This window comes from Lygodium microphyllum, chromosome 18 (assembly GCF_053477565.2).
Source record: "Lygodium microphyllum isolate KBCC chromosome 18, Lygodium_microphyllum_v1.1.10, whole genome shotgun sequence".
Lineage (NCBI taxonomy): Eukaryota > Viridiplantae > Streptophyta > Polypodiopsida > Schizaeales > Lygodiaceae > Lygodium > Lygodium microphyllum.
The window spans coordinates 84,564,274-84,574,839 of NC_141152.1; the positions used below are offsets into that span (position 1 = coordinate 84,564,274).

General features: G+C 37.9%; 1 protein-coding gene across 2 annotated transcripts; it reads right to left on the bottom strand.

Moving 5' to 3' along the window:
* Positions 1-3,460: 3,460 nt before the first annotated feature.
* On the bottom strand, positions 3,461-6,689 carry LOC148021102 (acetylajmalan esterase 2-like). Of its 2 annotated transcripts, none has more exons than XM_087698097.1 (6): positions 6,276-6,689; positions 5,536-6,097; positions 5,120-5,332; positions 4,802-4,962; positions 4,118-4,382; positions 3,461-3,980 (listed from the first exon to the last, which is right to left on the bottom strand). In XM_087698097.1, exons 2-6 carry the CDS (start codon positions 5,834-5,836, stop codon positions 3,724-3,726), a joined length of 1,197 nt encoding a protein of 398 aa, XP_087554223.1. In that variant the 5' UTR covers positions 5,837-6,097; positions 6,276-6,689; the 3' UTR covers positions 3,461-3,723. The 2 variants fall into 2 exon arrangements, with proteins under 2 accessions (XP_087554223.1, XP_087554222.1); XM_087698096.1 differs by having other exon boundaries at positions 5,536-6,109.
* Positions 6,690-10,566: the final 3,877 nt, after the last annotated feature.

The window sequence follows — 10,566 nt, forward strand, 5'->3', positions numbered from 1 at the left end:
ATCTAGGATGAGTTCCAGACACACAAAGACCTTGTGGAGTTAGAAAAAATTGTAGAACATTCCAAGTTCTTCATATATTTTCCATACCAAGGAAATAAGTATAATCTGAAGAGGATTGTAAGAAAAGACTCTAACACCCCCTAGAGGATTGCTAGAAAACATTGGATTGTCCATTTCATAAAGGATATTATGAGTTCTATGAATTCTACTCTAGTTTCTTGAGCTTTGTGGGTTCATAAGAAGAGCATACTGACTCAAACAACTTTAAGAGATAGTTTCTTCTTGCAAAAGAATTACAAATATCAAAGAAGCTACTAGTATAGATATGGAAGATGTCTTGCTTATTGAGTAGAAGGTAAAACTATCAAATGAGCTTGGCATGGTTAACTTGAAGGTTTGTATTCTTGTGGAAGATGACCAAGAAAACATTACAATGTCCATTGAATCTCTCACTCTTGCCAATCTCCCCTCCATTCCCATACTTGGGAATGAATTTCTGACACTTAATAATATCCAAAAATTCAAAGGGCTAAGGGTGGAGGTTTGAATTGACTAATTGTAGAGGCTTGTGAGGATGAAAATGACCTAATTGATGATTCCAAACAGGATTTTCATATCCTAGATAGTAACACTTCAAATTTATTTGCTGCAAATGATGGTCTTCAATACTACTTACAAAAGTCTCTTAAGCACTCAGAGACACTTCCAATTGAAGAGCTTATGAAAGGCTCTTGAGCATTCAAATACACTTCCAATTGAAGAGGGGTTTGTCAAGACTCAAATATGAGTAGGTATTGAGTCTCTGGGAAGAGATGTGGGAAAGGTCACCATGGAGGAATCCTAGCAAGGTTATAGCAATTTGTGGATAAATAAAAGGGCTGCAGAGGAAGAAAAACCTCAAAATGTAAGGCATTTTTTCAATTCTTCTTTCCCATTTCTTTAAAAATTTGAATATTTAATAATTAAAATAACATATTATCATAATTTTCATAGGTATTAGTTTACAATGATTATGGTTTCATGGCTCATTTTGGTGGCACAATGACCAAGTTTGGGCAAGGTTCTACCCTCACACCCTATTTTTCTAGGTTTAATTCAAAGTTTGTGAAGATCTGCCATTCAAAGTATAGTAATGAGCCATTTGTTCCAATTCCTACTTCAAATATTTAGATTATTCCTACATACTTGCAAATAAAGACATAGCCATACATGTTGAGAAGTATGCCACAATAAGGTTTTTTGGATATGGCCCTAGATGAAAAGGCTCAAGGAGAAAATACTTCTTACGCTATAGTGCTTATATCCTAGCTATCAATCCCTTAATGAACCCCCTTTGAAAGGGTATAGGATGAGATACCTCTTGCACAATAAAAGTAGCACATTTTTACGTCTAGAAGATAATAAAGACAAATAAGAACATGGAGAAATAAAAGGTAGTAAAAGAAAACGTCTCTTTAATTTACTTCTAATCCATGTGTACAATGTCCTTAAATGTATACATAGAACATTATAAAGAGTGAATGCTCTACAAAAAAATGTGATGATAATCACACTATGTACAAACTCTCATTGAGTTAATCAAAATCTTGTTTCTAAGTTTTATATTGACCCTCTATGCTTTCCTTAGTTTCTTATGCAGTGCTGATTGATTTTACACATTGAAAATATGTTCTATAAAAAGTATTGAGTATTTCATACAATGATTTTACTTTTCTTAGTCCACCACCACATCTTGTGGTTCTGAAGTAGAATGTTCTTACTTGATAGTGAGACTTCTCCATGCCTTGTATGTGTCATATGGATAATGGTCCATAGTTGTCAATAAAGTATGTTCCATGCTTTGGTAAAATGTGTTGCACCAAATAGGAACATATCAAGTCCACGAAGAAACAAAGTTTAGAGATAAAGTTTCAAAGTAGTATTTTGGATGGAGCTTACCTGTAAGAGATGATATTTTATCATAGCCACCCAATTTACAATTTTAAAATTGTTTTATCTTAAAGAGTTTTTTACATCATATGACAAATAAATATTTTAAATGTTGATACTTTGAGATTATATATGGGTAGTTATGATGAACAATCACTACTTCTTGTAGGTCTACTCTATGTAGAAAATTTTTTAGCGAAGTGTCTTTAAACAATGTTATAATAACAAAACATGAGGAACATTGAAGTCATGTTATGTATAAGGAAGCAAAATAAGCATATTCTCAAAATATCCAAGATATATATGATCATTTTCTCGTTTTCTAAAAATCGTATGGTTTAGATAACTCCATTTTATTTATTTTTGATACATAGGCCTCGTCCTATAAGTCCTATAGATTTTGATGTGTAGGCTTTGTCATATAATTGTACAAAGTTCAAATCTTATGGGAGTCTTGTTTGTATAGTCTTCATCATATAGATTTAAGCACTCTAGTAGTGTACAAAGATTTCAAAGTGCAAGGCCATAGTTTGTATAATACTTGAAGGTATAGAAGAGCACTCTAAATTATATTGCAATTTGCTTCTTAATTATCAGTATTAAAATACTAGAGCTTTTGTGGTTCTAATGTTCTTTTCTATTTTTCTTATTGCTAATATATAAGTTATCTCATTCAAGTAAGTGAAAATGCAATGAAGAGGAAGAATTTGAAGAAAGAACCACTCAATCAAATGGCTTTAGCAAGGGTAGTGGTAGTGGAGAATATATATTATCTTATATTTAAATTTTTTTATTTTACAATCCAAGTAAACATTTAGTAGGGTTGAGTTCATATATTGTGTGCGAGTCAAAGTTGAGCTTCCAAAGCTTTATGTAAACTCATGCATAGATTAGAATACAAACATCAATGTTATTTCATCATTCTCATATTTTCTTGTATTATCCTTTAACATTTCCTTCTATCAATCTATGTTATTGTGTGTTTTCAACACTGTGTTTGTTCTATTCATACAGATAGTGCCCAATGGACATACAAGAAGGGATAAAAAAGACCTAGCAAGTTGTTGGTAGTGTATTAAAATAGTTTTTTATAGTACCATGAAAATTATAAGTAATGCATGTCTAAAGTAGTGTAAAAGGTTGCATTTATATGATGTGATGTAAACACAACTTTGGATATGGTATTCTGATGCTTTGTTAATTAGGGACTTAAATGCACCCATATGTTTTCTTTTTTTCAGTTCAGAAAATGTGTCAATATGGCTGTTTGTGGATCTAATCCTTTGTAATGATACCCTCCTCCCACCCTTATGCACCACTCTCTCCCTTATAGTAAATGTTTATGAGGAATTAATGGCTACATATCCTAAGGCATAGAACTATCTAGAATTAGAAACTAATCACTTTTCCTTGCACTCATGTGATGGTGTATATTTGCCTCATGTTGATCCCCCAAGCACAAAACAACGTAGTCTAAAAACATCATGATATAATAAGGCAAATTGTTTTCTTAATTTGATTCAATGGCATATATCAAGAACTAAAGAGCTTGATGAAATTCCATGCACTCAATTTTGCATGATACATCAAACTCTAGATGGTGAAGAGCCTTGATAGTTACTTATAATGCTATACAATAGTTGTGCACATAAGTCATAAGCTTCAATATGTTTTAGTTGGTGAGAAGAAGCCATAGAATTTATTATTGGGTCAAATCAAGTTCTTGACACCAAGGATTGTTGGTGGAGCAATAACTAAATGGACCATTATTTTGGCTTAGAAAGTCATGCCTTATCACGGAGTGCTGGTAGAGTAAGAAGCAAGACTAGTATTTGGGTTTAGAAAGTTGCCTGTGAGGAAAGTTAAATTTGATATTTTATCGTTAAAGCGATCTGTAAAGTGGATTCCATCCCAATTGAGATAAGAATTTGGATTTTCACAAAGAGTGAGGCTAGCTTTGCTGCTGAGACTATTGCAAAATAATAGAATGTTGTATTTGTTAGGGAAAAATCGTCCAGCACCGCAGCATGCATCCAACAAGTTAGTGAAGCCTGCCCAAAGGATTTCGATCGTTAGTTAAGAAGAAAGTAATATTGGCAATGTTTTATAAAAATTAAAAGTAGTAATTGGTCTTGATACAACACTAGAGTGCCTTGTCTCACATTACTTGGATCATGTGGTACAATACCTAGTATCATGCTGTTCTGTAACACATATTCATATGCCCCATAGTAGTCAGTAAATAGGAAGGTGCCATTTGGGTGTGCAATACGAAGGTTGTTCACTTCATTTTGGAGTTGTACACCATGGTTGTAAGCGACTGAGTTGTAGGTGGTGATGCATCCATTACTATCCTTTGATGCAAGGAGATTTAATGACAATAGCAAGGGTGAGCATCCCAATGGTGTGATGCTTATAAACAAGAAGTTCCTTGCCCCATTTGCATACAATGTCTACATATCATCAGAGCCAACAATATCCATCAAATTTTTAATTGTGCAAGTCAAGAAAGAAGAAAGTGTTTATGTGTAGATTGAGTCATGACCACAGAGAAGAGGTGCTGGTGCATCCAATTCCAAATCTAAGTTTTGGCACATGATTTTGATGTTCTTGTATGCAAGGATATATCTCTACAATGAAGGGAAAGTAGATTCGAATCGTAGAAAAGCTGCAAGACTCGAGATTAACCATAGCAAAGAAAGAGGAGCACTTACCTTTTGTCGTATTAATCCTGAAACTAGTATATGCTTTGGCACACTCATTATTGTGTGATGACGTAGAGGTGTTTTGTGCAAGGACGTACTCGACACACAATGACATCAAGAATGGAGAAAAAATTTGGTTAGAAGTAGTGTAAATAGGACGTACTGACCTCTGTGACGTCCCTGATTTTGGAGATGACAAGGGGTATGAACGTGGTGTTGACGAAGGATGCGGAGTAAAGAGCAGGTGACTGGAGAGAACCTAAATAATCGTTCCCGCCTATAAATATGACATAGAGGCCGGTAGAGAAATATGTTGGGTCGGGCTTTCCTGCAAGATCGCAAGGCCGAGAAGTAATTAGATCGGGAGGCGTTGGACTTTTTCTCGGTATGTAGTATTGGGAGAACGATATAGAAGGATTGCGAGACTTAGCGCATCTTGAAGTGATGGGAAGGGATTAGTTTTGCAGCAGGCATTATATGCTCACCTGAGGATGGTGAAGATGTCACAGACGCCTGAAAGGAAAGATGCCAACTCAGCTGCACCTCAAGGGAATCAGGAGTGAGAGGAAATACCAGACGTGCATTGAGGAATGTTTGGTTGAGCGCAGTTGCCCCAGAGACAGCATAATTGATACCGTGTGTAAAGTTAGCAGCTGTGTTGAGAGATGGGTTGACGAAAGGAAGTCCCAGAAAGGTGGCTGCCGGTTGAAGTAAAACATACGATGTGTATCACTAATACAGGAAGGTCAGCAATCAAATTTAGAACATCAATACTCATAAAACCAATCATATTGCGGCTGAGTACAGCATGTGATCCTATAGAAATTAACTTATTAACGATGCTGGTTTCTATTTAGACATTTTTAAGATCGTGAGACGCATGATTATGCACGTAAAGTACCAAGGAAATCAATCAGAAGGCGGCCATCGCTGAAGCGGGATGCCGGGCGACCAGGGAAGGTCTCTCCGTAAGGGGGCATGGTGGTGCGCTGGAAGAAGATGTTGCCTGTCAGAGGTCCGTTTCCGGTATCAGACAAGGAGTCGCCGAACACAAACAGCGCAGGATAGCTGCAGGCCGATGAGCTAGCAGCACCTGCCACGACCATCATCCGACTATAACTAGCTGTAGTTACTCCTATAGATATCAATAACATCAGGGCCGATAGAAGGTCCAACGTAGCATTACTACTGCAGCTCCCCATATTCTCTCTCTGTCTGTCTCTCTCTCGTCAAACTGTGTACTGTGTTCGACGATACTGATATAGCAGGCCTGCAGCTGCTCCTGCGGATCCTTTATATGGTACTGGCGGCGCAGGAGGTCACGCTGTATCATCGACACGATTACCACTAGCGACCAAAGTTACTGTTTGACATCGGCCGCACGCCGCGTTCTCTCGCATGTGTGTGTTTCTTATTATACGGATACGATCGACCGATCGATGGTGAATGATCGTAGACGGGTCCTGCACCACGCACTGCGCACAACCATCAAGTGTGTTTCGCGTCCTTGGTTGAAGCAATTATATAATAATGAAAGACACTCGTGATAAAAAACACAACATTCCATTGAATCTGTTCATTCTTTCCAAAGCGAGAGAGAAATAAATAATATATTAACGAACAGTGTGCTGGCTAACATACCTCTACAATCCGTTGTCGATGATCCTATGGATTATGTTGATCACTTTGTTCTTCGTCTCTGATCGACCCCACTACGTCACCAGCTAGTCATGCTTTGTGACCAATTCTACCTATCCATATTGCACCTTCATGCGTGGAACGATCTTATGCTTCCCGTAAGGAGTAGAATTTCCAACTCTCGAAGAAAGCACTTGTTGCACATTCAAAATTCATGAGGTGGGGTAGGCAAGCTTCTAACCTAGCTCTTGCTCACTAATTGGGGAAGGGGAGGTTCGGCCATATGACGATCATGGAGGGGGACAGGGAGAGGTTGGCCCTGCAGCCACTTTGCCATACGATGATCATGGAGGGGGGAGAGAGAGGTTGCCACACCACCCACTCACCCACCCACTCTTCCAACCCAGAAACATAGTGACTACCCTCCGCGAGCTTGCCATGACGACTCCCGAGTCCCCGCAGCTGTAAATCAGCCGCCTCAATCACCATCACCACTTCCTCTACCGGCTTTCCCCCCCTTTACTCTCAACCTCATGTTGCGCCACCGTCAACTCACGCAGGCCTTCCCCTTGCCATTAATGGCATCATTCCCGCTCGTTAAGCTCTATGATGTGAGCTTCCCCCCGCCCCTCTCCGCAACGGTCGTCATACCTCATGGAATTCATGTGCTTCCCCTCGTGTCACACGCAAATGGATTCCCAACCCACCTATCATTTTTCAGAATTAATAATAGCGATAATTATGATTATTAGTATAAAAAGGTGATCTGATCACAAGTGCCTGCCAAGGTAAGAAAAGGTAGAGGCTACGTCCAAAGGCTGAGTGAAGATGAAGAAACGAATGTAGAAATGGAAAATTTATAGAGCAATGCATTCAAGCTCTAAACAAGCTAGGATAATGATGATGAGTTTTTGATAGAGCTTTGAAAATTCATTAATCAAATCACCCGTCAAAACTTTTTGATATTCAATCTCAAGCTTTTATTTTCCAAGATAATTAATAATTACTTAGATATCGAGATCTATCATAATTTTCTCTATCATGTAATACTATGTACACTTGGTTTAGAAATTACTCAACAAGTCAAACATGTGTATGTATAGACATGCAAGTCATGGGGACATGTGCAAGGTACATGCATGTGAGCATGAATGTGTTTGTTTCAGTTAAGGAAAAGTGAGAAACCAAGAATAAACACAAAGATCTAGAATTTCACTTAAGGAAAAATGAAAAATCAAGAATAAACAAAAAGGTCTAGACTTAGGGCATCTAGAAAAGCTAAGAAATGTAACTCATTCACAAGAAAAAGGACAAAGACTTTAGCTTCATCATGTATAAGAATTGTAGGTAAAGTCGAAATAAACTCAACCCATGTAGTAACCACATCACATACATTTCTAGTATAGTAGATGCGCCAATGCAAAGTAGAAATGAAACAGATGAGAATAATGTATTGATTGAAGTCTATTAGATCTAGATATTTTTAACACACATTCACAATCAACAACCTTCTCTAGTGTTACAAGTGTCCATACCCTACAAACGAAATGCTATATCTCTACTTAGCGATACGGTGAGTTACGAGAAGAAGAGGTTGGTAGCACACATGAAGCAATATACATAAAGTAGAGGTATAGCAATTGTCATGACACAAATAGCCTTGAGCTACTTGGATCACAACACCATGTGTTACTAGTTAGAAGAAATCCAATATGAACTCTTTTGACGAAATCATATTAGTGATAGCAAACATTTTACTAATATATCTATAGCCTTTCCTATGACTCATCATTTATTCTCTCATCTTATGGTATATCTCATTCATTAAACATGGCAATGGTGACAATATCCATGTCAATTGTTTATTAAAGTTGAATCATGACACTACAACATAAACGAGGCATAGACGCACAAAGTCGGGTGCATCTATCATTGCGTCTGTATGTGCGTGTAAAAGAGCGTGTTATAGATGCGCGCACAGACGCGCACTAAAATTTTAATTTTTTTTGAAAAATATAGACACAATTGCGTGTCTATATTTGCGTCTAATTTGCAGGTGAAATTGCATCTATGTGCGCATGTATTTGCGCGTGTATATGCGCATCTATAAGCGCGTGTATATGCGCATCTATAAGTGCATTTAACTGTGCGTATATAAGCACGTCTATAAGCAATTCATGCTCTATATACACGCGCTTATAGACGCGCGCACAGACACGCACTAAAATTTTTAAAATGTTTGAAAAATCTTGATGGTGTGTCATTCTTTTCAAAGTAGTCCTGTCTTGCGTTTCTTTTGGGTTTTTTTGACAGTCGTACGACATAAAGAGAGGAGAAAGGAAGAGGCAAAGAAGAAAGGGTAAAGAGAGGAGGAAGCAAGAGGCAAAGAGAAAGGAGAGGGAGGAGAAGGAGTTTGTAGCCCTGTCGCCGCCCATCACAACACCGATTCAAGGTGAGTCCTTATTCTTGTCTCTCTCACTCACTCACTCACTCACTCTCTCTCTCTCCCTCTCCCTCCCTCCCTCCCTCCCTCTCTCTCTCTTTCTCTCTCTATCTTTGCTTTGAGTTGTATTTTGATACCTTCTTAGCTTTTGATATGTTTGTTGCGACAAGGAGAACATCCAAAGAGCAAAGAGATGGAGGAGAAAAAGGAGTTTGTAGTTGTGTCACTGCTCATCACAACAAATATTCAAGGTGAGTCCTTCTTCTCTTCTCTCTCTCTCTCTCTCTCCCTCTCTCTCTCTGTTTACTCTGAGTTGTATTTTGGTTCCTTCTTAGCTTTGGGTATGTTAGTTGTTGCTTGCTTTTCCTAGTTTTATTTTGTGCTTCACTGTTAATTCGCGTCTACAAGCGCGTCTGATATACAGAGTAGACGCTCTCGTAGACGCGCAAGTGTTGAAGATTCATAAAACCTTCTAGGTTTTTTTTAGATTTGTGGAGTTGGCACGTGTAAGAGCACGTTTGATCCACAGAGTAGACGTGCCTGTAGACGCACTCACTCGCATTAAACAACCACATCTCCTTTGAGGTTTTTTTTCATATACTATTTTCCGCGTCTATATTTGCGTCTAATTTGCAGGTGAAATCGCATATATGTGCTCATGTATATGCGCATGTATGTGCGCATGTATATGTGCGTGTATGTACGCATGTATATGCACGTGTATATGCGCATCTATAAGTGCGTCTATAGGAGCATCTATATTCGGGTGTATATGTGCGTCTATATGCGCGTGTAGTTAACACTATAAGCACGCTTGTAGACGCGAAATTGTAGACGCGCTAGTAGATGCAGTAATAAACGCGCCCGTCATTTTTTAACACAATTCAAATATTGCGTCTACAAGCGCATCTATGGAGCCTTTTTGTTGTAGTGTGATACTATATTTATGCTAGAAGAAATCTAGCTTGTTGTTTGCTACAAGTAAACTTTTTGTATGTGGAGTGCATAATGTTTGTTGCTTAGTAATATAACCACTCCATATGTCTATGTCACAATGTATGTTTTTGTAAGAGTTGGACTAGGCCCACCTCGAAAATTTTAGCTCATGCTTTCTAATGAGAGAGACCTGAGGGGGGATACACTTCAGAATAATGTAAGCATCCCATGTGGAATCAATAAGAAGGTTATTTTATTTACTAAAAGTTACACCCATACTACAATAAAAAGGCCTCTTAGACGCACTTTTAGACGTGAAATTTGAATATAGAGAAAAGCTCACGGGCGTGTCTACCCACCCGTCTATTTGCGCATCTACAAACTCACGTCTATAATCGCATGTATTAAGGAATTTACACGCAGAAATAGATGCGCAACAAACGTGCATATACAAGCGTGAATACAAGCGCATAAAAAATCAAAATTTTTATTTATTTAATTTATTTTGTGCGTCTACCAGCGCTCTACATGGAAAATTGGACGGGCATATAGACACGCCCATAGACGCGCTTTTACAAGCGCCCATAGATGCGAATGGAAAATAAAAAATATCATTTAAAAAAAGATATTTAAATTTTAAAAAAAAATTGAATTATGTAGTGCGTGTATGAGCGCGTGTACTCTGCATTTTAGACGCACTTATAAATGAGCGTTTTCTGCAATTTAGACGTGCGGATAGATGCGTAAAACAGAACTGAAAAAAAAACCCAGAGAGTTTGTGGTTGTTTTTTGGTTTTTTTTTTCCCCTCCCATACATCAAATTGTGCATTTGGGAAAAAGACAATGGATCTAAAAGCACGAGAATTGAAAATAAAGTCCAATGTATTCATTATAGATCAAAAGCATTTACATGGG